This window comes from Oryctolagus cuniculus, chromosome 5 (assembly GCF_051225735.1).
Source record: "Oryctolagus cuniculus isolate XC-2025 breed Fujian yellow rabbit chromosome 5, ASM5122573v1, whole genome shotgun sequence".
In the NCBI taxonomy this organism is placed as follows: domain Eukaryota; kingdom Metazoa; phylum Chordata; class Mammalia; order Lagomorpha; family Leporidae; genus Oryctolagus; species Oryctolagus cuniculus.
This window is the reverse complement of record NC_142871.1, coordinates 169,422,232-169,449,661: the sequence shown is the minus strand read 5'-3', so window position 1 is coordinate 169,449,661 and position 27,430 is coordinate 169,422,232. Positions and strand designations below refer to the sequence as shown.

The 27,430-nt window shown below is 47.9% G+C and overlaps 1 protein-coding gene across 20 annotated transcripts in view; it reads right to left on the bottom strand.

Moving 5' to 3' along the window:
• Nucleotides 1–27,430, bottom strand: part of EXOC2 (exocyst complex component 2) — a 248,073-nt gene that overhangs the window by 62,877 nt on the left and 157,766 nt on the right. For all 20 annotated transcript variants that reach the window (XR_016234397.1, XR_016234395.1, XR_016234396.1 and 17 more), the window contains one exon: nt 20,302–20,443. Coding sequence is in view for 16 of the 20 variants with exons in the window: in XM_089333481.1 (XP_089189607.1) it covers nt 20,302–20,443 (142 nt within the window). In the remaining 4 variants the exon portion in view is untranslated. The remainder of the gene's footprint in view (nt 1–20,301; nt 20,444–27,430) is intronic.

Genomic DNA, 27,430 nt, shown 5'->3' with positions numbered 1-27,430 from the left:
TAGATGAAATGTCTGTGGACAACTTGTAAAGGGTGGGCCATGCTGATAACAACTGAATCCAATTTTCAATCTTAGTATCACAAACAGAGATAACCAAACACTACATACTTATTGGTAGAAGCAAATAACATGAAAACAAAACCAGTCCTAAAACTGGTAAAGCTATTTATCAGCCACACACTTATAGGAAACAGCAGGGACAGAGAGGCCTGTTAAATGACACCACCAGGAAGCAATGGGGAAAAATCCAGAATGTGAGGAAACCTACAGAACTGAGACCCTGATTTACTGGCCACATGAACTGAACTGGGATCACAGAATTTAGAAAAAATATAAGAGACCAACCAAAAGCACAACACACTGAACTTGATTAAATCCTGATCCGAACAAACCTTCCATAGTTTCCATGAGAATTTGAACTAAGACTGGATACTGACGACACGAAGGAATTACTGCTCGTTTACAAGGTTTCACGGTTACGCATCTTGGAGAAAAGGCGAGGGCAAGGATGGAATGCTCCAGAGCTGGGCCTACTTCAGAACAGCCTGAGAGACTCTGGGGGCACTGGGAGAAGCGGGGTACAGCGGGGAGAAGCGGGGAGAAACGGGGTACAGTGGGGAGAAGCGGGGAGAAGCAGGGTACAGTGGGGAGAAGCAGGGAGAAGCGGGGTACAGCAGGGAGAAGCGGGGTTCAGCAGGGAGAAGTGGGGTACAGCGCAGAGAAGCGGGGTTCAGTGGGGAGAAGCGGGGTACAGCGGGGAGAAGTGGGGTACAGTGGGGGGGAGAAACGGGGTACAGCGGGGAGAAGCGGGGTTCAGTGGGGAGAAATGGGGTTCAGCAGGGAGAAGTGGGGTACAGTGCAGAGAAGCGGGGTTCAGCAGGGAGAAGTGGGGTACAGCGCAGAGAAGCGGGGTACAGCGGGGAGAAGCGGGGTTCAGTGGGGAGAAACGGGGTACAGCAGGGAGAAGCGGGGTTCAGTGGGGGAGAAACGGGGTTCAGCAGGGAGAGCGGGGTACAGTGGGGAGAAATGGGGTTCAGTGGGGAGAAACGGGGTTCAGCGGGGAGAAACAGGGTATAGCGGGGAGAAGTGGGGTACAGCGGGGAGAAACAGGGTTCAGCGGGGAGAAGGGGGTTCAGTGGGGAGAAGCGGGTTCAGCGGGGAGAAGCGGGGTACAGTGGGGGAGAAATGGGGTTCAGCGGGGAGAAGGGGGTTCAGCAGGGAGAAGCGGGGTTCAGCGGGGAGAAGCGGGGTACAGACAGAACAAGTGTGGTCAGAGCTGGTAACTGCTGAAGCTGGCAAACAGGTCAACGGGGACTTCTTATACTGTTCTATTTTGGTAGATGTCTGAAAACTTCCCTAATAAAAAGCTCTCTTAAATGACTTAGACTGTTTGTGCACAATGGCACGTTCAGTTACCCAAACAGCATAGTTTACAGCTATCAATTTAATACATAATAAATATTTCAGCAGATAAGATATGCAATGAAGAAAATATGTAGGCCACAGGTCACCTCAAGGTTAATAAATTTCACATTTAAGACCATTAGAGCCAAAATTTAGCTTTATTGAAAAATCCTTGGCAGATAAAAAAATTATAACCAAATGTCCAAAGCACTGTACAAACGGTTTTGCAGCACTACTAAACTGTTTAAAAAACAAAAAAAATGTTGGGGGAAGAAAATGAACTTGAATAACGAAGCTATAATTTTTTTTTTAAAGGATGACCAACTAGGATTGACCTTCTTTATGAAATACAAGACCATCAGAATCTACCTCATAACACATTTTAAGTGAAATTAAGAGTGATCCCAGGAATTAATCAAGCATGCCTGCAGAGTTCAATAAAGGGAAGACTGCGGATTAGACGCTCCCTTCAAAGATGAAGACCACTCGTGGCAGCTGTGCCGACCAAGAGCCGACAGCACCAAGAGCGGAGCCGCTCAGCGGCAGGAGCACAAGGGACCCAGGCGGCACGGTGGGGGCGAGGGGACCCCTACGTCACCAGTGCCAACACACTCCACCCAGAGGAGAGAGCCGGCATCTCCTAATGGTGCCCTTAGACTTCTGGGAGGTCCAGACGGTCTTCAGAATGAATTTGGAAAGGTGCAACCCTGTTTCGGAGGCCTCTGGCATTGTATGTGTTTCTACAATACCCAATTCTCTCCAAATGGGCACCCCGTGTGTTATTTTTGGTAACCTTTCCCCTACCTAGTGACCCAAGGTCACCTTCCCTGACAACTACTGGGTGAGAAACTGCTGACTCGGCCATCTGGCGCTCTGCTGAGAGTCTCCCCCTCAGTGTTCAGCCTCGTAGCGGAGACTCAGGTTCAGACGACCACGTCCTACATCAGAGTGCTTGGGTTTGCTTCCAGCTTCGGGCTCATGCAGACGCTGGGAGGCCGTGGTGCTGGGCCAGCCACTTGAGTTCTGTCACCATTGTGGGAGACCTGAACTGAGTTCCTGGTTCCAGCCTGGGCCTGGCCCAGCCCTGGCTGCTGTGGTCAGTACAGGGGTGAATCAGCGGATGGGAGCTGGCTTGCTTGCCCCTCCCCACCCCACTACCTCTAAAATAAACAGATAGTACAAAAAAAAAAAAAAAAAAAAAAAAAAAAAAAAAAAAAAAAACCCACGGTACTGTAAGCTGGTATTTTAATTAATGCTATCTTCCTTAAGAGTAATCCTCACCAAGGTGTCTCTCATTAACCAAGCAAGTAATTACTGAATAAGTCTTTTGCCAAATGCTTCCTCTGAGCCAGTTCCCTCGGTGGGCGTGGATACGGAGGAGCACCAATGTGGGGAGAGTGCACAGTGCAGGCACGACAGCCAGCGGGCGGCACACAGCAGACACCGTGAGCGAAGGCTCACAGCGCCAGGCTCCCATGGGCTGAGGTGGGTGGCAGGGAAAGGCAGGGGAGGCAGGCAGCATGGGAGGGGAACGCCACGTGCCAGGACCATCACGGCGCCCAGTGGACGACTGACTACAGTGCAAGGTGCCGGGGCTGGAGACCAGGCCCGGTGAGCCGTGCGGGTCAGCTCTGAGCAGTATCACAGCCGTCTTCTCCCCTCGGGACTCAGGGGGACCACGGAAGGATTCTGAGGAGAGGCAGGGCCTGAATCTGAGCGGGGTGAGATGCAGAGGGAGAGATCAGACGAGGGAAGAAGTCCCGGTGCCTGATGGATCAGCGTTCTTTAGCAACGCTGTCTGTAGCCTCTGATGGCCTCTCGGCCATGCGTGTCGGGCAGTGCAGAGAGCTGGGCTGGGAGGACAGACGCAGCGGTGCCAAGGCTAGCAACACAAAGGGGAGACGCTGCCTGAAGGCAGGGAGGAGAGGGGTGGCTTTGGGGAATAAGAGTATGGGATGCAGGAGAATGTAGCCCAGCGAGGGTGTGTAGCGGCCAGGAGCTGCCAAGGCCTGGGACTTGGTCAACAAGAAGGACTCGGGGACACACTAGCACCCCAGGAAGGCACTGAGAGCCAGGGGCCAGGGCAGGAGGGGAGCATGTCCCAGGAATGGGCCACAGGGCCTGTGCTGGCGGCTGACTGATGCTGGGACAGCAATTTCAGCAAGGCACAGGCAACTCCCCTGAGAAGCCTACTTCGGGGTGTCCAGCAGCCTGGGAGCAGCCTGTGGGCTGAAGCGAGGGTGTTTTCAAGATCTGCTGATGAGCAGAAGGCTACAAAAAGGAAGAAGTCCAGGGACTAGAGAAACACGAGGGAGTGCAGGGTGGGGTCTGGAAGCAGGTGCAAGCAGCTCTTCCCATGGTGCTGGCAGGACGGACGGCACGCACTGCAGGGAGAGCGGCAGGGGGAGAGGACGGGGGCAGGAAAGCCGGGCGGTGCTGGTGCTGGGCTCCATCACCAGACACCAAGAGCTGGCCGTGGAGGGAAAACCAGCGCGGAGGCCAGGTGCAGTTCTATGAACTGTCTCTACAGCTGTCTGCTATAACTAACAGTAACAATAACTGATGTGGAAATAATCTAGCTCTTTTAAAATTATTTTCATTTTATTTGAAAGGCAGAGAGGGAGGAGAATCTCCCCTCCATTGGCTCACTCCCTAAACACCCTGCAATAGCAGAGGCTGACCCAGGCCACACCCGCGCTGGAGACTGCAGGAACTGAGGGCCCTGTGAGGGTGACAGAGGCCCATGTACTGGAGCCACCACCTGCCATCAGCAGGAAGCTGGAGCAGTCCCGAGTGACTTGCCTGCCGCACCAGAGGCTCACCCCCAGCTTTTCTTGAGCATTAATGGGACACTATAGTTTTATTTGTTGCTATCAGCTCCTATATTTTGCCTGGATACCCAGAGCTAGCTACCTCTTGCTGGATACACATACTTTATTATACTCATATCATTAATTGGAATTAACATGGCAATGTAGATACCACTAATTGTGATATCAGCTTATCTTAATGTTATTTGGAAAGGAAAAGGCCTTTATCCCTCCATCCACCCTGGAAATGGAGTCACGATTTGAAATATGCTGGTTTGGGGGCTGGTGCTGTGGCACAGTGGATGAAGCTGCCACCTGTAATGCTGGCACCAGTTTGAGCCGGCTTCTCCACTTCTGATCCAGCACCCTGCTAGCGCACCTGGGGAAGCAGAAGATGGCCTGAGTACCTGGGCCCCTGCACCACGTGGGAGACCCGGAGGAAGCTCCAGGCTCCCAACTTCAGCCTGCACAGACCTGGCAGTTGCAGCCATCTGGGGAGTGAGCCAGCAGATGGAAGTTAGCGCTTTCACCGTTCCCCTCTCTCTTTCTGTCTCCCCCTCTCTCTGGGTAACTCTGCTTTTCGAATAAACAAAAATAAAATCTTTTTTAAAGAAAAAGAAATGTGATGGTTTTAAATTCATTTGAGCTCTAAAGAAGCAGATTGGTTTCTCTCACTTGTCTGGGTTCCCCGAGTAGGATTTTCCCCAGTGTTTTATTAAACTCTCTTCCACTGCTCTCGCCCTGGGTCAATAGTCTGTTCTGCAGTGTCAGCCCTCCCCGGCGAGGCCTGCCTCAGGGTCTAGGCTGGAGGCCCTTCCATCGGATCATTCGCCTCTGCATCCGCTTTGTCACCTGCTGGTTCTGTCTCCCTCCAACTGGTCTGAGACCAGGGCAGAGAAGGGGCCTGTTGGTCACGCACTGGTGTCCACCCCCAGAGATCTGAGGCGTGTTCTCATTCCACCGCAACACTGGACACACCAAGCATGGTGCCCCGTAAGGAGGCTGTGGATTGAATGTGGTCCTTCCAAAGTTCGTGCTGAAACCCAGTCCCTGTCGTGGAGGTTAGAAGAGGGGGCCCTCGGAGGCGAGGGAGTCTCGAGGGCTCTGCCCAAAGGCTCACACACCGCGTGGCTGGCTTTGCCTGCCCTTCCGCCTTCCCGCACAGGAAGGCACAGAATTCCATCACTCCAGAGAGCCAGCCCCGAGGCCCTCACCCGATGCAGAGCCAGCCGGCACCTTGATCTGGGACTTCTGTCTCCAGAATGGTGAGGAGACACATTTCTGTTCTTTATAAATTACCCAGTGTGCGGCTCGTGTGACAGCAGTACGAATGGGCTGGGATAAACCACCAGGCAGCAAGCCGTACTGCAACCACTTAGACCAGTCCTGTGAACTCAACTTGGACTAAGTGCAAACGGGGCCATGAGTGCATAGCTTTCTTCAGTGAGTCTGTACAGTACAGTTAGGTCTTTCAAAGATTGTTGGTGGAGTGGGTAGGCACTGCTTAGAACACCGGGATCCCACGCGGGAGTGCCCGCTCCAAGTCCCAGGTCCGGTCTCCGTTCTAACTTCCTGCTATTGTGCAGCCTGGGAGGGAGCAGGTACTTGGGCCTCTGCTGCCCATGCGGGAGACCTGGATGGAGTTCCGGTTGCTGCCTCTGGCCTGGCCCAGCCTTGGCTGCTGCAGACATCTGGGGAGTGAACCAGCAGACAGAAGAGCTCTGTCTCTCTGTGTATCTCTGCCTTCCAAACAAATAAAAGTAATTCTAAAAATTTAAAAGTATTTCTTGTAATGTTTTGAGAAATAATGAAATAAAATTCTGTTGGTGACACTGCTGATGTTAATGAAATGTATTTTCCTACATTTAAATAATGTGCTACAAAGAATGAAAAACTATCCATTTTCCCTTGAATTTGTAGCCTAAAAACAGTATTATTACTGCAGTAAAAGTTTATCTAAATATTTTAACCACAATTAAAAAGTAGCTAAAAGAAAGAGTGCTTGACATTTAATTAAGTTAAACATTAACAGAGAAGAGCGTTGCCTATGAATTTATGGATAGAAGAGTAAAAGCATAAAAAAATCTATGTTCAGTGGACAGAAAAATTTCTTACCAGTATTTGGGCATTCACGAGGACGTTCCAGTGCCTGGGAGCGGCTGCCAGTCTCTGTCAGCTCGAGGGAGCCCGTGTGGCTCCCACCCGCGCAACCAGGGCAGCTGTCCTGTGCCTGACCAGCGAGCCCAGCCGGGCACGTCTCGGGCGTTAGGGGTCGAGGGAAAGCCAGAGTCACAGCAGCCGGCGATGCCTCTAATGTCCATAACTGAACAGTGCAGTACGCTGCGGTAACTGAACAGAACTAACGGGTGTTCCCCTTTAATTTCCCACCAAATAGAAGACTCAGCCTCCACTCTGGACAGCGACTCTCCATGCTTAATTTTAAATTCAATTATTTCTTCTGGTGAAGCGCAGTTAACACAGCAGTGAATGAAGTGGAGAAATGCTGACCTGACAGTTTTCCAAGTTGCAAACACATCCTGCTATTTTAAATGTGTTGCTATGAACTCGCATTTTTCCTAAGTGAAATTGCACTTTGTCCCTCCTCTCTCTGCACAAGTTCACCTCCTGCCGGACCTCTGGGAGAACCATCAGACCCTGCCTGTGCCTCTTACGTCCCACGGTAATCACTTCCCTTAAAGCACGGGTTTCTGGGACAGCTCTGGGGTCCTGGAATGCACCCCCGTCTTAACTTGGGGATATTTACCAAATGCTCCTTGTTCTTCAAGGCATTACCATCGGATGCCAGGCTAGACCATCCCCAGCTGGAAGCAGCAGATCTTGGGGTGTGCAATTCTTTGGAGGTCCACTCGGATCAGGCAAGAGTGCCTCAGAGCAAGGTATGTGTGCACTGATGTGAAAGTGATCAATCAATCAATCAATCAATTTATCATCCAATCTATCCACATCTACTTCAAAGCCAGAGAGAGAGAGACAGAGAGAGAGGTCAGTCTGCCATCTGCTGATTCTCTTCCCAGATGCCCACCATAGCCAGAGCTGGGCCAGGCTGAAGCCACAGGACGGGAACTCCATCCGGGTCTTCCCCTGTGGTGGCAGAGGCCCAGGCGCTTGGCGCCTTCGCCTGCCACCTCCTAGGATGCGTTAGCAGGCAGCTGCATTGGAAGCAGAGTAACTGGACTTAACCCCAGTGCAGATGTCCCGAGCAGGGAGCGGCTTAGCTACCGTGCCACTGTGCCATTCCCTCCGACCACGGCTTGAAGGCTTGCACTGTGACTGGTCTATCTGACTGCAGAAGTCTGCACCCTGCAGAGATGTGGGTCTACTTCTTTCAAACACTGCAGCCATTTCAACACCGGTATCTGCCCTCGGTCTGTCCTGATAAACACGTTCTCACACGCCTGGTCTTGCATTCAGACGTGATGATCCACACACGCAGGAACGGGCGCCATATTTCCAAGCTGTGCCTTCAGTTCCAGGACTACTCTGAGTAGCCCCAGGACAGACACCCACAGGAGCCTTGCAGGCGACCTGGAGCTGCGGAGTTCACGCGGGAGCTCTCATTAACCTAGGCCTCCTTCCTCCTCTCGTCCCTACACCCATCACCCCTTAGCTCTCTCCTGCCTCCTCTCAGCCAGTCCCACCATGGCATTTTTGGGATCCATCCACATCACTAGGTATCAACAACAAGAGTAGTGTACCACTGTACCAGGATATTTCAAAAAGCTTTTGGAAAATGGATTTAAAAGATAAGCTTATTCCAGTGTAAAAAATTCTGAAATCCATGCATACAAAGGATCTTCAAAAAGTTTGTGAAAATACATATTATTTTTTTTTGACAGGTAGATTTAGACAGTGAGAGAGAGAGAGACAGAGAGAAAGGTCTTCCTTCCATTGGTTCACCCCCTAAATGGCCACTGCGGCCGGCACAGTACCGATCTGAGGCCAGGAGCCAGGTGCTTCCTCTTGGTCTCCCATGTGGGTGCAGGGCCCAAGCACCTGGGCCATCCTTCACTGCCTTCCTGGGCCACAGTAGAGAGCTGGACAGGAAGAGGAACAACCGGGACAGAATCTGGTGCCCCAACCAGGACTAGAACCCGGGGTGCCGGCGCTGCAGGTGGAGGATTAGCCTAGTGAGCCGCAGCGCTGGCTGAAAATACATATTATTAAAAAGATATGGGCAGGCACTTGGCACTGTTCTTGGCTGCTGCCCGGGACACCAGCATCCCACATCGAGTACCTGCTCCGGGTCCCATCCAGCCTCCTGCCAATGCACACCTGAAGGCAGCAGATGCTGACTGAGGAGCTGGGTTCTTGCCACTCACGCAGGAGACCTGGATTGGGTTCCGAGCTCCTGGCGTCAGCTTGGCTCAGTCTTGGCAGTTGTGGGCATGTGGGGGAGTGAGCCAGCAGATGGAAGGTCTCTGTCTGTTTCTCAAAAAAAATTTTTTAAATGACTTATTTTTATTTGAAAGGCAGAGTTACAGAGAAGGAGAGGCAGAGGCAGAGGCAGAGAGAGAGAGAGAGAGAGAGAGAGAGAGAGAGGTCCTCCACTCACTTGTTCACTCCCCAAGGCCGCAATGGCTGGGGCTGGGCCAGGGTGAAGCTAGGAGTCAGATATCTGACTCCGTTCAGGTTCCCACGTGGGCACAGGGGTCCAGGGACTTGGGTCATGTTCTGCTGCTTTTTCAGGTGCATTAGCAGGGAGGTGGATCAGAAGTGGAATGGCTGGGACTTGAACCAGAGCCCATATGGAATGCCAGGGCTGCAGGCAGTGGCTCTACCCACTACACCATAGAGCTGGGCCCCTCACATAAAAGTTTAAATTTAAGGGGCCAGCGCCATGGCGCACTAGGCTAATCCTCTGCCTGTGGCGCCGGCATCCCATATGGGCACTGGGTTCTAGTCCTGGTTGCTCCTCTTCCGGTCCAGCTCTCTACTGTGGCCTGGGAAGGCAGTGGAGGATGGCCCAAGTGTTTGTCCCCTGCACCTGTGTGGGAGGCTGGGAGGAGGTACCTGGCTCCTGGCTTTGGATCAGCATAGTTCTGGCAGTTGCGGCCATTTTGGGGGGTGAACCATCAGATGGAGGACCTTTCTCTCTCTCTTTCTCTCTCTCTCTCTCTCACTGTCTGTGACTCTACCTGTCAAATACATAAATAAAAAATCTTAAAAAAAGTTTAAATTTAAAATAGAAAAAAATTAAAAACCACACATGTATTTCAAACTTTATTTATGTGTGTGTCTATGTGTATTGAAGGCAGAGAGACAGCTTCCATTTGCTGGCTCACTCCCCAAATGTCCACAACTACCAGGGATGAGCCGAGTTGAAGCCAGGAGCTCAGAACTCAATCTGGGTCTCCCATGTAGACGACAGAGACCCAAGCAGCCTTTACCTGCTGCCTCCCAGGGTGCACATTAGCAGAAAGCTGGATCAGGAGCGGAGCAGCCGAGACTTGAACATGGGATGCAGCTGTCCCAAGTGGGAGCTTGACCACTGTGCTGAACACTCGCCCCTCAGAATATCTTGTACCAGAATAAACGTATCTTTTAACTGCACTCGCATGAACTTTCTGAAGTACCCCCTACGGATACTGTTTGAACACATAGTTGGATACATCCTCTTCCTGATGGGTGTTTCAGCTATTTCCAGTTTTTGGCTGTTAGCAATAAAGCTATGAGGGCCACACTGTGCACTTCTGTTTTTGGTGGAGCGGAGAATGCCTAGGCGCGATGGGTCACCCGGGAGAGGTACGTCTCACTCGGTCAGGGACTGCTCCCCAGGCGGCTGTGCCACTCCACAGGCTCACCTGCACCATGTGGGTGTCCCCACTGCTCCACCACCTTTGCCAGCGCGTAGCGTCCACGGACTCTTCAGACGCAGCGACTCCAGTGGGACCGAGGAGCGTCTGGCTGAGGTTCACCCGCTCCTCTCCAGGGACGAAGGATGCCGCAGATCTTGCAGGCCTTTCCTTGCGGCTGCTACGGGGTGCTGTCTGTGGGAGGCTGGCTCACAGGCACCCTCTTGTCGCTACCACCTGTTGAGGAGACTCCCTCTCACCATGCACGTCTTGCTGCTTTTGTCAAAAATTAACTCTCCACAGGAACGGGTCCATTCTGTTTCACTGATGTCTTTATCTGTCCTTGCACTAATACTACGCTATCTTTAGTACGGTGGCTTGAGAAGTCTTTGAATCAAGACATGTGAGTAGGCCAGCTTTGCAGTTCTTCTTCAAGATTGGTTGCCGGTATTCAAGGTCCTTCACTTTCCCAAATAAACTTTAGAATAGTCCTGTAGTTTCCACCCCCCAAAAAAACCCCAAAAACGCCTGCTGGAAACCTGGCTGCCGAGGCACTGAGTCAGCAGTGATTTCCAGCTTTTGGAAGAGGTCTTCACATGTGTTTTCTTTGTTTGCTTACTTTAATGTTTTTTATATTTTGATGCTATTTAAAATGAAATTTATTAATTTTCCATTTTTTTGCTATAAAAAGTTTTAAGGTTTATTTACTTATTTGAAAGGCAGAGAGAACTTCCATTTGCTGGTTCACCCCCACAAATGACTGCAACAGCCGGGGCTGGCCAGGCTGATGTCAGGAGCCAGCAACTCCATCCTAGTCTCCCATGTAACGGCAAGGCCTCAAGGCCTTCCCCATCCTCCACTGGCTTCCTGGGTGCATCAGCAGGGAGCAGCCAGGGCTCCAGCTGGTCGTCCCGGATGGTTTGCTGGCCTCAAGGCCTTCCCCCGTCCTCCACTGCCTTCCTGGGTGCATCAGCAGGGAGCAGCCAGGGCTCCAGCTGGTCGTCCCGGATGGTTTGCTGGCATCGCAAGAGCAGCTGGACTCACTGCACCAGCCCCTGCTACGTATCTTGATTCTGTAACCTAGGATCTTCAATCCACTTACGATAATTTTTGTAGATTCCTTACAATGTTATTTCATTTCTTACAACAAACACTTTCTTTTGTTTGTCCCAGTCTTCCTTCCTTTTCTTGCGGTGTGACAAGAGTGGGATCCGAGTACAACACTGAGTGGCAGCGGTGGCGAAGGCATCCCTGCTGCTTTTCTGATCCTGCAGGAGAACCTTCCAGACTTCAGCAGAGTCTGCTACAAGCTACAGAATCTTTGTAGAACCTTTTCAGACTCTGGAGTATTCTTCTATTTCCAATAGGCTGAAGGCTTTTTTTAAATCATGAATGTTGTTGCATTTTGTTAAGTGTTCTTTACATCTCCCGAGATGATGACATGTCTTTGCTCAGGCTACTGAATTATTGATTAATTTTCAAATGTTGCACTGAACAGGCTTGCCTAAAATAAGCCCTACTTGGTCTTAATGCAGTAGTACTCCATTGCACAAATATGGCTTTGATTTCTTTACTTATTTGTCTGATACTTTCCTTAAGATAAACTGTTAGAATTTCTAAGTAAACGACACACATATACGAGGGTGCTTCAAAAAGTTTGTGGAAAATGCACACTGCCTTTGAATTCCGTTTTCCCACGACCTTCTTGAAGCACCTAATACATAAGAGGCATGCATGGTTTCAAAAATGTTTGCACCAAAAGCAATTTATCTTTTAATTCCATTTTCCATGAAATTTTTATATATGCAAGAAATTTTGAATATGCATGCATTTACATGCAAACATATCTATGTGTGTCATACAGATGGGCCAGTTTACATTTCTAGGAAGATGTGGGGACAGTTGGCTTCTCTGTACCTTTTCAAGAAAGCAGGTGTTCAGTATTTGTGAACCTGGAGAGTATTTTATAAAATGGTATCTGAATGCCACTTTACTTCGCATTGAGAAATCATGAACTTTAGTATCTTTTTCATGTTCACTGACTTTTTAATTCTTCTGTGAATTTCATGACTTTTGCCTATTTTTCTATCAGAGTATCTGCCTTTTTCCTTAATAGATGCTTAATAGAGGGTACCAGCTCTTTGTCTAGCATTACAACAAGTGCCTAGAGTAGGGCTGCCTGGACTTGAATCCTGAACCCCAGCTCCACTATGTCCTAGCTAGATGATCTTGGGCAAATCACTAACCCTCTTCATGCTTCCTCCATAAAGTCAGATAATGATATTACTTCTCCAGGTGCTGTTCTGAAGGTTAAGTCAGGCAATCAAAGGTAAAGCCCTCTTCCCAGCAGATGATATACAGGCAATAAATGCTAATGACATTACTATGCATATACAGTAACAGATTCGTAAAGTGTTTATATAATAATACATACATGCAAATATAGACTCATGCACATCTACTGTTTATATTGGCATGTTATATACTAATATGTATGTAACACAATATATGTGCATGTCTGCATATAATGTATATAATAATACATGTGCATATAAACTCATACATGCATCTACTGTTTATATTGGCATGTTACATACTAATATATATAACACAATATATGTGCATGCCTGCATATAATGTATATAATAATACATGTGCATATAAACTCATACATGCACCTACTGTTCATATTGGCATGTTACATACTAATATATATATAACACAATATATGTGCATGCCTGCATATAATGTATATAATACATGTGCATATAAACTCATACATGCATCTACTGTTTATATTGGCATGTTACATACTAATATATATGTAACACAATATATGTGCATGCCTGCATATAATGTATATAATACATGTGCATATAAACTCATACATGCAGCTACTGTTTATATTAGCATGTTACATACTAATATATATAGAACACAATATATATGCATGCCTGCATATAATGTATATAATATATACATACATATATAAATTCATGTATACATCTAATGTTTATATTAGCATGCTATGTATTAATATATATATAGCATGACATTATGCATGCCTACATATAATGTATAGCTAACTATTTTACAAAGGCCCACAAATATCTTAATGATCCATTTTCTCAGAGTGCAACATCAAACTTCTCTGTTTTTCAATTTTTGAAAAATCAAATTAAAATACAACTTTTTCCTTTATCTTTATTCTTCTAGGACCTTTCTTATTCTCTAGAACTTCTAAACTGGGCCTGAACTTTTAATTATCTGAGTTATAAGAAACAAGAGATAACCTAACTCTGCAATATTTCTTACCGAATATAGCAAACATATCTGCAAGACAGATTCTGAAAGGCAGAGAGAGACCTGAAAACTAAAGTTCTCTTACATAAAACAAACACAGGTTTAGGAAGAGCTTGCGTGTGCCTGTGCCTCCAGCATCAGGCATGCATTTTCTTCTCTTCAACTGGGTTGACTGGGCTGCCCAGCGTGCTGCCTGCACGCTGGACAGCTGACAGCTCTACTCACTCATCACACTGGGCGGCGCTGCCTGCGGGCTGACACCACTGACGGGCCATAAGAAGCAACTGTGGAGCTATTCCCAGGAAGGCACTACACGTTTAAGCTGAGAATTACACAGCTGTCTTCCTCCTTCCTGTTATAATTCCAATTGCTACAATAATGTGTAAACATTTGAATTAAATACCAAAAGCTGTATTTTATAAAAACTGTCAACTTGAAATTCATTTCTAAATACCTTTAAGGAATGTGTACAGATTAAACTTAATTGGCTTTTGGGTAAGAAAAGAAAAATTGTTAAAACCAAGATTTAGGAGAAAACTTAAAGAAGGATATTTTTCAAAGTTAGCATGTTTTAAAGGTGTGAACTTTTATGTTGCATTTGCAAATAAGATCAACAATATTATTAACTCAGTTAAAATTTATAAGGTACAAATAGAGCTCTTGATAACCATGGATAATAGAGTAACTAGAACCCGAAGACCATTTTGATTATGTCCTTGATAACTTTTTCATCAATGTTTTATGATTTTCAAAACAAAGATCTTTTATGTCCTTAGTTAAATTTATTCCTAAATATTTAAATTTTTTTAACTATTGTGAATGGGATTTCTTTCTTGATTTCTCTTTCAGCAAGATCACTGTTGATGCATAAAAATGCTACTGTTTTTGCTATATTGACTTTGTATCCTGTGACTTTACTGAACTGGTTTTCAAGTTCTAACAGCCTGGTGCAGTGTGCAGGTTTTCCCATGAACACAATCAGGTTATCTGAAAACATAGATGTTTTGATTTCCTCCTTTCAAGTTTTGAAGCCCTTCATTTTTTTCCTTCTCTAATTTCAAGGAGACATACAAAATTGGAAAAGATATTCCCTATTCATGGACAGGGAGAATAAATATAGTTAAAATTAATCTACAAAGGAAATGTAAACCCTAACAAAGTACCAACATTACTTACATAATTACAAAACAAAATCCTAAAATTCACATACAACCACAAAAGACCCAGAATAACCAACACAAACCTGAGCTCCCCTTCCCCCAAAATAAAAACCAAGCTGGGGGCATTACAATGTCTGATTCCAAAGCACATTACATAGCTGTAGTCATTGGAACATCTTGGTACTGGCATAAAAACCAACACAAAGACCAACAGTACAGAAGGGTACAGACATTAATTCACATGCCTACAGCCTACTGACTTTTGACCAAGGTGCTAGGAACATCCATTTGGAGCAAGGGCAGCCTTCTCCATAAATGCTACTGGGGAATCCTGATGTGTACATGTAGCAGAAGGAAACCAGATCCCTACCTCACATCACATATAAAAGTCAACTCCAGATGGATCAAAGACCTCCGTGTAAGACCCGAGACTATGAAATTGCTGGAAGAAAACAGGAGAGGCATTCCAGACACTGGTGTAGGCAATGATTCCTTGGACAGAACCCCAAAAGCACAGACAACACAAAAGCAACGGGGCTATACTGAACTCAGAAGCTTCTGTACAGCAAAGAAAATACTCAAGAAAGTAAAGAGACAGCTACAGAACGGGAGAAAATATATGCCAGTGGACTAATATCCAGAATATTTTAGAACTCAAAAACTCAAAAAATAACAAAAAGCAACCCTTTCAGTTAATACATGGGCAGAGGACCTGAACAGTTCTCCAAAGAAGAAATAAGAATGGCCAACAGATGGATGAAAAAAGAAATCTCAATATCACTAGCCATTGGGGAAATGCAAGTCAAAACTACAATGAACTATCACCATACTCTGCCAGGATGGCTATCATCCAAAAGACAGCATGGAATGTGGGCAGAAGTGGGGTGAGGGGAGCTCTTGTGTTCTACTGACGGGATTGTAAATTAGTGCAGCCACTATGGAGCACAGTACAGAGATTTCTCAAGAACTAGACTGCCATATGATCGGACAATTCCACTACTGGGTATATGCCTGAAAGACAAAAACACATCGTCTTAAAGAGACACCTATACCACCATGTTCACTGCAGCATTGTTCACAACAGCCAAGATGGGAACCAACCAAGCTGTCCATCACTAGAGGGATGGGTAAAGAAAACGCGATTCAGACACACACACACTGGAATACTACTCAGCCACAGAAAAGAATGGAGTCCTGTCACTTGCAGCAAACTGCATGGAACTGGAAGACATGATGTTACGTGAAATGAGCCAGACACAAAAGGAAAAACACTGCATGTTTTCCTTCATACATGGGAGTTCAAAGGAAAACCTCAATCTGAACATGGAATGTCAATTCCTTGCGGCTGGGAGAGCTGCGGGGGGTTGAGGGAATTTGAATTTAAAAAAATCAGGGAAACTCTGTGTGGGTCATTAGCTGGGACAAACATTAATATGAGATGTTAACATTAGAGGGAACTGGGTGTGGAGTACATGGAAACTCTTTGTATAATTTCACAGTTTTTGTTTTCTAAATTTCAAACTATTCTGAAATAAAAAGTTTATTTAAAAAAAAATCTTAAGAACAGTCCGTTATGTGACTCAGAACTAACCAGAATAATCTTTACTGACATATACACAAATAAAGAGGTGACAACAATTTAAATATCCAACTGTTGGGTTAAAAAAACACAGCTACGGCTTTAACGGATATCTGTTTTGAATCATGAAATTAATCAACTGGATTTTTTTTTAATCACTACATACAGAATCGGAAACTAAATTTATTGTTCACTATAGCAATAAGTAATCAGTCACCTATATGATTTGCAAAACTCAGCTTAGGGAGATGAAAATTCTAAAGATAATACTACAGACGTTAATTGAAATTATTTTGGAAGATTAATACTCAAAGTATTTTGGTTGTTCACTTTATGTGAGGTCTCAATTTAAGTCAACTTTGGACAAACTAAAAATCCCTATATGACTACACAAGGCTGAGGTTTGGTTAGTAATCATGAAGCAAAAACTACACCAAGAACAGAACTAAATACAGTTAACAAAAGTGAAAGAAACACTAAAAACTCTAAAGCGTTTTAGAATCTAAGAAAGCGTAAATAAATTGCTGGTATCACAGTGCCATAAGCTACTGCTTATGACAGGAAATTTACCTTAAAAAGAAAATCTGAGCTGAATTTAAAAAGGCTAGACCACCCACCGTCATCCAGTCGGCAGGATTTTGATTTTGTATAAAATAATTACAGGAGGCTACAAACTGCTGTTAAGGTCTATGCTGTGATCATTTTTAGCCCTCTAATCCTAATTCACAACGGTGGCTTTTAATGGCTTAACGTCACATCTGAAAACACACGAAGATAACAGAGAAAAGATATCGAATGACTTAAATAAATATATTACAATGGAGACTCGGGAAATTCTAAATTTTTAATTTAACTGAATGCAATGGAAACCAGGACCCCCCAGCATCAGCCTAGCACTGCCGTGTTGCCCTCCTGCTAATTCCCATTGCAGCCCTGTCACAGGGTCCACAGCCACTTAATAGCGGCCACGTCACTGTGACCTAACCATGCCCTTCCTGGAGTGCAGGCATCATGGACGTCTCCTTCAAGAGGCAAGCTGATGAGAGGGAAGGCCTGCGTGCCAGCCCTGCTGCCCAGAGCGCGCTGAGCAAGCCCTGCTGTGGCGCGGCAGCAGGAACGGCACGTCTGCGAGGCTGGCAGAGCAGACAAAGCCGCCCCCTGCGCCAGTGGCAAGCAGATCCTGTCTCGGTACGAGAGCGTTCAGGAACACAGAGGTGAGCCACCGTGGGTGGAGACCGAAGTTCAGTGGCCAATTCCAATCTGTTACAGGGATGGGAGCCGTGGTGGCGTGAGGCTTCTTATTCTCACAGAGACACCACAAATATTTTAATAACTTAGCATATCTGCCCAATAACACAAGAAAAACTTGTGAGTGCTGACAGCTAATGTGCAAAACCTGCTCATCACTGAGGAAAATATGAATTTCATCATGCTCAACTAATTAAACTGTCACTGAGCAAAGTATTACTTTGCGCATGGAGATACCACACAGAACTGCTGGTGTGTTAGATACACTTGACTGCTGCCTTTTACTTGCAATGCAACAGCTCTGAATTGAAGGAGAGCACTCAGCTCCTACAGAAGGAAGTGAGTGCTAAAACACTTCTCTCAATTCAGTTAATTCAACAAATCTGAATGTACACGTGCATTGTCTACTACTTATTCTAAAGTGAATGACAACAGAACACTGCACGATCTTTGAGAAAAGTCACTGCCAAACCACAGAGCAAACACGTGGAAGACCAACTAAGGAGCAGCCCGCACCTTCACAAACTGCACATCACTGCACACCAGCTGCACCAACACGCACGGGACATCTTCTGTGGGCCAGGAAAGGCGTGACAGTGCCAGTCCCTGCCCCTAGGTTGTCCAGCAAGGAAACAGATCAGGGTATTGCCTCCATGCACAGAGCAATGTTCCAGAACCACAGGGTGGAGTATGCCAACCTGACCTGGGGCACAGGCAGTGGTCAGGGAGGGCTTCCCAGAGGAGGCAGGGTGACAGAGGGAAGTGAGGGTGAGCGAGGGTGAGCAGGGACTGGTATTGCCACCTGCTGCCTGGAAGGAGGTAAGCCATGTAAACACAGCCTGAGCACCGCCTAAGCAAGCCCTTTGTGGAGGGAGCCAGGATCATCGCGCAGAGCCAGACGCCGGGGGTTGATAGGGTCCAGTTTATATTTTAGAAGTCCGAGCTTTTCCAAACAGCAGAGGTGGAGGCCAGCTGGGGAGAGGCAGAGGGTGGGGTGCCAGGGGTCAGGGCAGAGGCCCACACCGCGCCGTGGGTCCAAGAATTTTAAGCAAGATGCTGAAAGGATCCGGTTTATACTTCGAAAGGTACACTTGGAAAATGAAACGCAACCCAGGCTGGGCGAGGCGCGCACATAGAAGAGTATCAGAGTTTACGGGAGAAAGGTCAGTCATGGCCAGCTGGAGGAGCGGGGTCTCAGGTGACTACAACCACTGTGATTTCAGAGAATTAACAAGCTCTGGGCACACAAATCATTATGAATTTAATGGTCTGGTTTTGGCTCCCCTAAGTGCAAACACTACACAATAAAAACAAAAGCCATTTAACAGCATCTACAAACAGGACTACACAATGAAAGTGAAAAGTGATTTCACATGATTAGCTGAGAGTGGAGATTAAGCAAGTGTGCTAACAGTTCACTGCTGCCTCTACACACATGCATCCAGAAAGACTCCACACCTCACATGAGTGTGCACACTGCTGCTAAGGCTCCACACCTCACATGAGTGTGCACACTGCTGCTAAGGCTCCACACCTCACATGAGTGTGCACACTGCTGCTAAGGCTCCACACCTCACATGAGTGTGCACACTGCTGCTAAGGCTCCACACCTCACATGAGTGTGCACACTGCTGCTAAGGCTCCACACCTCACATGAGTGTGCACACTGCTGCTAAGGCTCCACACCTCACATGAGTGTGCACACTGCTGCTAAGGCTCCACACCTCACATGAGTGTGCACACTGCTGCTAAGGCTCCACACCTCACATGAGTGTGCACACTGCTGCTAAGGCTCCACACCTCACATGAGTGTGCACACTGCTGCTAAGGCTCCACACCTCACATGAGTGTGCACACTGCTGCTAAGGCTCCACACCTCACATGAGTGTGCACACTGCTGCTAAGGCTCCACACCTCACATGAGTGTGCACACTGCTGCTAAGGCTCCACACCTCACATGAGTGTGCACACTGCTGCTAAGGCTCCACACCTCACATGAGTGTGCACACTGCTGCTAAGGCTCCACACCTCACATGAGTGTGCACACTGCTGCTAAGGCTCCACACCTCACATGAGTGTGCACACTGCTGCTAAGGCTCCACACCTCACATGAGTGTGCACACTGCTGCTAAGGCTCCACACCTCACATGAGTGTGCACACTGCTGCTAAGGCTCCACACCTCACATGAGTGTGCACACTGCTGCTAAGGCTCCACACCTCACATGAGTGTGCACACTGCTGCTAAGGCTCCACACCTCACATGAGTGTGCACACTGCTGCTAAGGCTCCACACCTCACATGAGTGTGCACACTGCTGCTAAGGCTCCACACCTCACATGAGTGTGCACACTGCTGCTAAGGCTCCACACCTCACATGAGTGTGCACACTGCTGCTAAGGCTCCACACCTCACATGAGTGTGCACACTGCTGCTAAGGCCATTTCCATAAACAGTGTTGCCAGGAAGCTCGGTTTTCTCTCTGTAACATCCATACCAGAAACAAACAGTTTAATTGGTTCAGAAGGCCACAGTTACTTAAAAATCCGCGTGTGAAATGGCCTGGGACGCTCTTGGCCACCTCACTCCTGCACACTGTCCTTCCATCCTGCACCGCTTCAGCAGCCACAGCAGGGCCCACACGCCAGAGACCAGACTCCTTAGACCACGTTGGTGACGTCCACACATCGTCATTCTGCTCTACCTACGCACACAAGGAGTTCCACAGGACTGACGCGGGACTGAAATGACCAACTACCGCGAGGCAGAAGGGTGATTCTTTTGAACTTTAAACCATTCAGTATTGATAATGAGGTGTACTAAATTCCAAACTATCAAAAAATGGATATAAGCTAATAAAAAGTTAAAGTCAACCTAATCTCCCACCTTTCTCCAACTTATGAGAAACACGTCCATCAAAAGAAAGCGCTGTAAACGGACGTTCACTGGTCGAGGCACGTGTGCAGAGCCGGGCGGCAGCACTCACCGGTGGGAGGCAGGCAGTCCTTCCAGTCAAAGTAGCCTGCGTAGATGCCAGGCTCCAAGGAGCCCACAATGGGGTCCGCTTTCAGCTCAATGTAATTTTCAAAGAGTCTCTGGTCTAGTTCTTTTAACGAGGCCATGCTAACCTGGAAACACATAATGAAGAATATGAGCTCCCCATCTGAGAAGGAAGAAAAAAATAAATCATAAAACTTCAGCATATTTTAAAAGCACTTACTATCTTTCCTGTAAAAAACACAATTTTTATTGAATCGATTTTTTTTTTTTTTGACAGGCAGAGCTAGACAGTGAGAGAGAGAGAGACAGAGAGAAAGGTCTTCCTTCCATTGGTTCACCTCCCAAATGGCTGCTACGGCTGGCCGCTGCGCCGATCTGAAGCCAGGAGCCAGGTGCTTCTCCTGGTCTCCCATGCGGGTGCAGGACCCAATCACTTGGGCCATCCTCCACTGCACTCCCAGGCCACAGCAGAGAGCTGGACTGGAAGAGGAGCAACCGGGACAGAATCTGGTGCCCCAACCGGGACTAGAACCTGGGGTGCTGGCGCCGCAGGCGGAAGATTAGCCAAGTGAGCCGCAGCACCGGCCTACTGAATCTATTTTCAACAATAAAGGCCACAGCTACAGGACATTTACAGGATGAGAAATAATCCTTACATGTAGACTACAGGGGACGTCTTGAGACTATTTTACTAGACTCTCATTTCTGGAAGCAGAGTAAAAAGGCATTATAAATGCTAAGTTGTAACAGTAACAAGAATGAAATCACTCAAAATAACACAACCGTGCTTGCGCATATTAATTACTTCACTTGAAAAGTATTAATAGAAAATACACCTTTCCTGACACCCTACGACTCAAACATAGTGCTCCCTGCTTCGACAAGAACGCCCAGTGTCGCTCCCCGTCTTCGTGGAGGAACGACACAGGACCCTGCGCTGTTCTTTGGTCTGCTCGGCCCTCCCCGGGTTTGCTGCTGGTTCTTCCCGGGTTGGCTACTATCCCTTCCACCTCCGTGGAAGGGCAGTTCCCCCTGGCCACATTCCCCACTTCTGCAGGGGAGCGGCACACCGCCGGCCGGCTCTTCTCGGGGGCTGCACAGGTGTTCCTTCAGCTAGATGTTCCCCTTAGATGTTCCCCATAGATGTTCCTGGTACATGCCGTCTCTCTCCTCCTTTATAGTCCTCCTCCGCCAATCCCAACTCGGCTGCCCACACGCCGAGTACGCTGCTCTCCAATCAGGAGCAAGTCCTACAGTTTATTGGTTGAACTGGAGGCAGCTGTGCGGAAGCTGTTTACTTCTCTCCCAGCGCCATATTGTGGGAGAGCAGATGCATAGAATAAGTCTTAATTCCAGTAACTCAGTCTAGTCCAGTTTGCTCCCCACAGATCCCCCTTTCTTTTTATTTTTTGGCGTTGATACGCGCCTGTCTTCGGTGCCCCGCGGCACACACTCTGCTCTGCTTGTTAGAGTTGCCACAGGTTCTTACAAGTCCTATCAAATCAGGCAAACCGAATCCGGGTCCTCTCTTCGCCATATTGTGAGGAGGTTTTTAGGCGCTGATGCGTGCCTGTGTTCGGTGCCCTGCAGCGCATGCTCTGGTCGAGCCTGCAGGGGCTTACAAGCCCTATCAGGCAAACCGAATCCAAGCCTTCTCATTGCCTTTTTGTGGGGAGGCCTTACTGATGTTAATTCGTGCCTGTCTTCGGTGACCTGCGGCGCATAAGCTGCTAGCCGCCCAGGTGCTCATCGCCTCACTAATCGGGCAGACCGAATCCAAGCCTCCTAATTGTTGTATTGTGGGGAAGCCTTACTGATGTTAATTCGTGCCTGTCTTCGGTGACCTGCGGCGCATAAGCTGCTAGCCGCCACAGGTGCTCATCGTGCTCATCGCCTCACTTAATCAGGCAGACCGAATCCAAGCTCTCACAGTGCAGTGTTGTAGGGAGGCCTTTCTATTTCTCTATTTCTCTATCTCCGGGCATTCCTATTTCTCCCATTTTACTTCTATCTTCCAGCATTCCTATTTCTCTCACTTTACTTCTAAACTTCTGTTTCTCTTATCCCTGCAGCTTCCCGGCGCCTCGCCCTGCCGGCAGGCTCCGCCCCAAGGCTATTTCTCCGCGGCTTTCCGGCTGAGCCGCTTCAGCCCGCTTTGCGCGCACACTCCGCGGTCTCGCACTTAACCCTTTCGCGTCTGAACCACGGCCTCGCGCCAGCCCCGTTCCCTATCTATTCACGCCCCGTGCTCTCTCTGCACGCGGCGGCTTCCGCGAGTCACACAGCGTAGCTTACGTGTCCGCCACTAGCATTCAATCTAAGTTCCCCGGGCTAGCCTGGCGAATTCAACCCAGCTTACGTCTCCGCCCCACGGTTTGGCTTCCCGTCCTTTGCTCCCCGGGCTAATCAGACGGATCCCAATCTGGCTTACGTTTCAGCTTCTGGTTTCAACTTTTCGCCCCCTATTCCCGGGCTAACTTGAGAATCCCAAAGTGGCTTTCGTATCCGCCTCGGCCTGCCCCCCGCGGCTTCAATTTCCCTAACACTTTTCTCTACCCGGTATGTTTCCCTAAGTTTTCTTCCAACAATATTCCTCCATCATTTCTCCTGGCCTCTCCCCACAGTCCGCATCCGAGTCTGTTTGTTCTAGCTTTCACTTTTGCTTTCGACCTTAGAGATTTCTCCCAGCTTCCCCCCGTAGTCCGTATCTGAGTCTATGCCTAGGCTTTCAATAGCTTCTTCCGGCACCTTTTTCGTTCGGCTTTTCCCTAGGCTGTTTGCTAGTCTCTCTCTCCGATATTTTCCCTAGGCTGTTTGCTAGTCTCTCTCTCCGAGATTTTCCCAGTTCTTCCCGTTTCTTCCCTCCTAAGTTTGCTATCCGTCCTAAGTTTCCTATCCGACCTAGGTTTCCTATCCAAGCTAGGTTTCCTATCCGAGTCACGGCACCATTATGTCGCTCCCCCTCTTCATGGAGGAGCAACACTGAACCCTGCCTAGGCTTCATATCCGAGTCACGGCACCATTATGTCGCTCCCCCTCTTCGTGGAGGAACGACACAGGACCCTGCGCTGTTCTTTGGTCTGCTCGGCCCTCCCCGGGTTTGCTGCTGGTTCTTCCCGGGTTGGCTACTATCCCTTCCACCTCCGTGGAAGGGCAGTTCCCCCTGGCCACATTCCCCACTTCCGCAGGGGAGCGGCACACCGCCGGCCGGCTCTTCTCGGGGGCTGCACAGGTGTTCCTTCAGCTAGATGTTCCCCTTAGATGTTCCCGGTACATGCCGTCTCTCTCCTCCTTTATAGTCCTCCTCCGCCAATCCCAACTCGGCTGCCCACACGCCGAGTACGCTGCTCTCCAATCAGGAGCAAGTCCTACAGTTTATTGGTTGAACTGGAGGCAGCTGTGTGGAAGCTGTTTACTTCTCTCCCATCGCCATATTGTGGGAGAGCAGATGCATAGAATAAGTCTTAATTCCAGTAACTCAGTCTAGTCCGGTTTGCTCCCCACACCCAGGACAGGCGGCAGAGGCTTGTGACTGGCCAAGTGCCGAGGAGGTGTTAGGTCTGTCATCGTGCCAAGGAGAGACCAGGCCCAGGGCTCTCCTTCTGGTGGGTCGAACAAGATACCCAAGACTCCTATTAGACAGTCCTGGGGGAGGACCACAGAGTGACAGACCCCGGAATGGGAGGGTCCCCACGTAGGACCACAGAGTGACAGACTCCAGAATGGGAGGGTCCCCATGTAGGACCACAGAGTGACAGACCCCAGAATGGGAGGGTCCCCACGTAGGACCACAGAGTGACAGACCTCGGAACGGGAGGGTCCCCATGTAGGACCACAGAGTGACAGATCCTGGAATGGGAGGGTCCCCACGTAGGACCACAGAGTGACAGACCCTGGAATGGAAGGGTCCCCACGTAGGACCACAGAGTGACAGACCCCGGAATGGAAGGGTCCCCACGTAGGACCACAGAGTGACAGACCCTGGAATGGGAGGGTCCCCATGTAGGACCACAGAGTGACAGACCCCAGAATGGGAGGGTTCCCATGTAGGACCACAGAGTGACAGACCCCAGAATGGGAGGGTACCCATGTAGGACCACAGAGTGACAGACCCCCGGAATGGAAGGGTCCCCATGTAGGACCACAGAGTGACAGACCCCAGAATGGGAGGGTTCCCATGTAGGACCACAGAGTGACAGACCCCAGAATGGGAGGGTCCCCACGTAGGACCACAGAGTGACAGACCCCCGGAATGGAAGGGTCCCCATGTAGGACCACAGAGTGACAGACCCCGGAATGGGAGGGTCCCCACTACATTAGCCAAGAGGCTGAGAAGGTGCAGGCGGTGGTTCAAGTTCTGGGAAGCCTGGGCAGCAGAGGGCACATGGATCCAGGAGCCCCTGAGTGGACTGGTGGCAGGTCTGCTTCTCCAGCAATGGCCTAGGGATGCAAGCATCTCTCCAACACCAGACTGGACCTTCCGCGAGCTGACAGGGAGAAGTAACTGCACACACATCTGAAGGAGGCCAGGGCATGCGCTGTGGCACAGTGGGCTAAACCATCGTGTGGGACACCTGCATGCCATATCAGAGTGCCTGGAATACAGTCCCACAGCTCTTCCAATCCTGCCCACTGCTAACGTGCCTGGGAGACAAGAGATGATGGCCCAAGCACTTGGGCACCTGCATCCAAGTGGCTGCCCTTGACCCTGATGGAGGTGCTGGCTCCTGGCTTCAGTTTGCCCCAGCCCAGCCACCGTGGCTATCTGTTTAATGAGACTGGTATAGCACTGACATTAAAAAAAAAAAAAAAAAAAAAAAAAAAAAAAAAAAAAAAAACTTGCAAGAATTTTGCAAAAAAAAAAAAAAAAAACTACTCACCAACAGCCATCATGAACACACACATAAAAATCTTAATAAACTATAACAAACTGAACCAATAAGTAAGATATACTGCACAGAAGTGGTATAACAGATGAAGAAAGAGTATTTGCTTTATTGAACTTATTTTCATGATAAAAATCCCCAGTAAACTAGGAGCAGGAAGTCACTCTTACATAAAAGGCATCTATATAAAAAGGCACAAATGTACAAAGTGAAACTGCCTTTATTCACAGAAGATGTTATTATATATTTAAAAATTCCAAACAAATTAATAAATAGTTAGCAAGGCAGCACACACAGTTAACAACGAAAGTTAATTATGGGGCTGCACTGTGGTGCAGCAGGTTAGCGCCCTGGCCTGCAGTGCTGGCAATCCATACAGGCACCAGCTCAAGACCCGGCTGCTCCACTTCCAGTCCAGCTCTCTGCCACGGCCTGGGAAAGCAGTACAAGACGGCCCAACTGCTTGGGCCCCTGCACCCACACAGGAGACCTGGAAGAAGCTCCTGGCTCCTGGCTTTGGATCAGCACAGCTCTGGCTGTTGTGGCCAGTTGGGGAGTGAACCATCAGATGGATGGCCTCTCTCTCTGTCTCTGCCTCTCCTCTCTCTTTCGAATAAAAATAAATAATAAATCTTTAAAAAATAAAAGAAAGTCAATTATATAGTCTATCTATACTATGTAGTATATTTAGTCTATGTACTAAATACAAAAAATTACAATAATTGTTTATATTGGCATTAATAAATAAAATCTCTAGGAAGGAATTTTTTAAGAAAGAGTAAGATCTCTATGGAGAACTACAAAACACTGCTAGAAGAAATTCAAGATGACCTAAGCAAACAAATAGGAAGAATCAATACTGTCGATCCCCAAATGCAATGAACTCTTAAAAGGCCTCTTTTGGCAAAAACTCATGAGTTAATTTTAAAATTCAAACAGAAATGGAAAGGACCTGGAATAGCCAACACATCCTGAGAAGCATGCAGTTGGGAACTCAATCCACCTTCCCGTGATTACTATAGAGCTACAATACACGACACGATGTAACCACAGCATTATCAGGGCCAGGTCAACGGACCAGACACAGAGCCACTCACAGATGATCTTACTCTTTTTTGGCTAAGGTATCAATGAAATTCAGTGAGGGAAAAGATGTTTCAATATGCTGTATTGGAACGATGAGATATTTATATGGAAAATAATATGAACTTTGATCCCATCTCATTTAATATAGAAAAGCTTAAAAAAAGATCATAAACTGAAACATAATACCTCTGAGAAAATATCCAGAACATTAGAACAAGTAAAGATCCTGATGAGATGAAAATATATATATTAAAAATTTGATAGACTGGATCTCATCAATACTAAAAATTTCTACTAAAAATGTATATGTGTGTATTTATATATATACACACATATGTGGCAAAGGACTTTTATGCAGAATTGTCAAAGTCAATAATGGAAAGCTGAACAGATCAAATAAAAATTTAGCTAGAGTTGAATATGCATTAAAAAACAACCTGCACATCAGTGTCTTTGCACCATCCCAGGACCAGCAACAACCTGTGTGTCAGTGCAAACACCGTCCCAGGACCAGCAACAACCTGTGTGTCAGTGTGAACACCGTCCCAGGACCAGCAACAACCTGTGTGTCAGTGCAAACACCGTCCCAGGACCAGCAACAACCTGTGTGTCAGTGCAAACACCGTCCCAGGACCAGCAACAACCTGTGTGTCAGTGTGAACACCGTCCCAGGACCAGCAACAACCTGTGTGTCAGTGTGAACACCGTCCCAGGACCAGCAACAACCTGTGTGTCAGTGCGAACACCGTCCCAGGACCAGCAACAACCTGTGTGTCAGTGTGAACACCGTCCCAGGACCAGCAACAACCTGTGTGTCAGTGTGAACACCGTCCCAGGACCAGCAACAACCTGTGTTAGAGTGTGAACACCGTCCCAGGACTACAGTCCCACCTCAAGTACGCACCCAAGATAGGCGGCTACAAGACTGCTTCAGGAACTCTCACAGCACACACATGCAAAAAGTTACTAACCCATAAAGATCCGGGCATTTCGCTGCATGTAAATTACACCTCAATTTTTTTTTAAAGATTCATTTATTTTATTTGAAAGTCAGAGTTACACAGAGAGAGGAGAGGCAGAGAGAGAAAGAGGTCTTCCATCCGATGGTTCACTCCCCCATAGGCCACAACGGCTGGAGCTGTG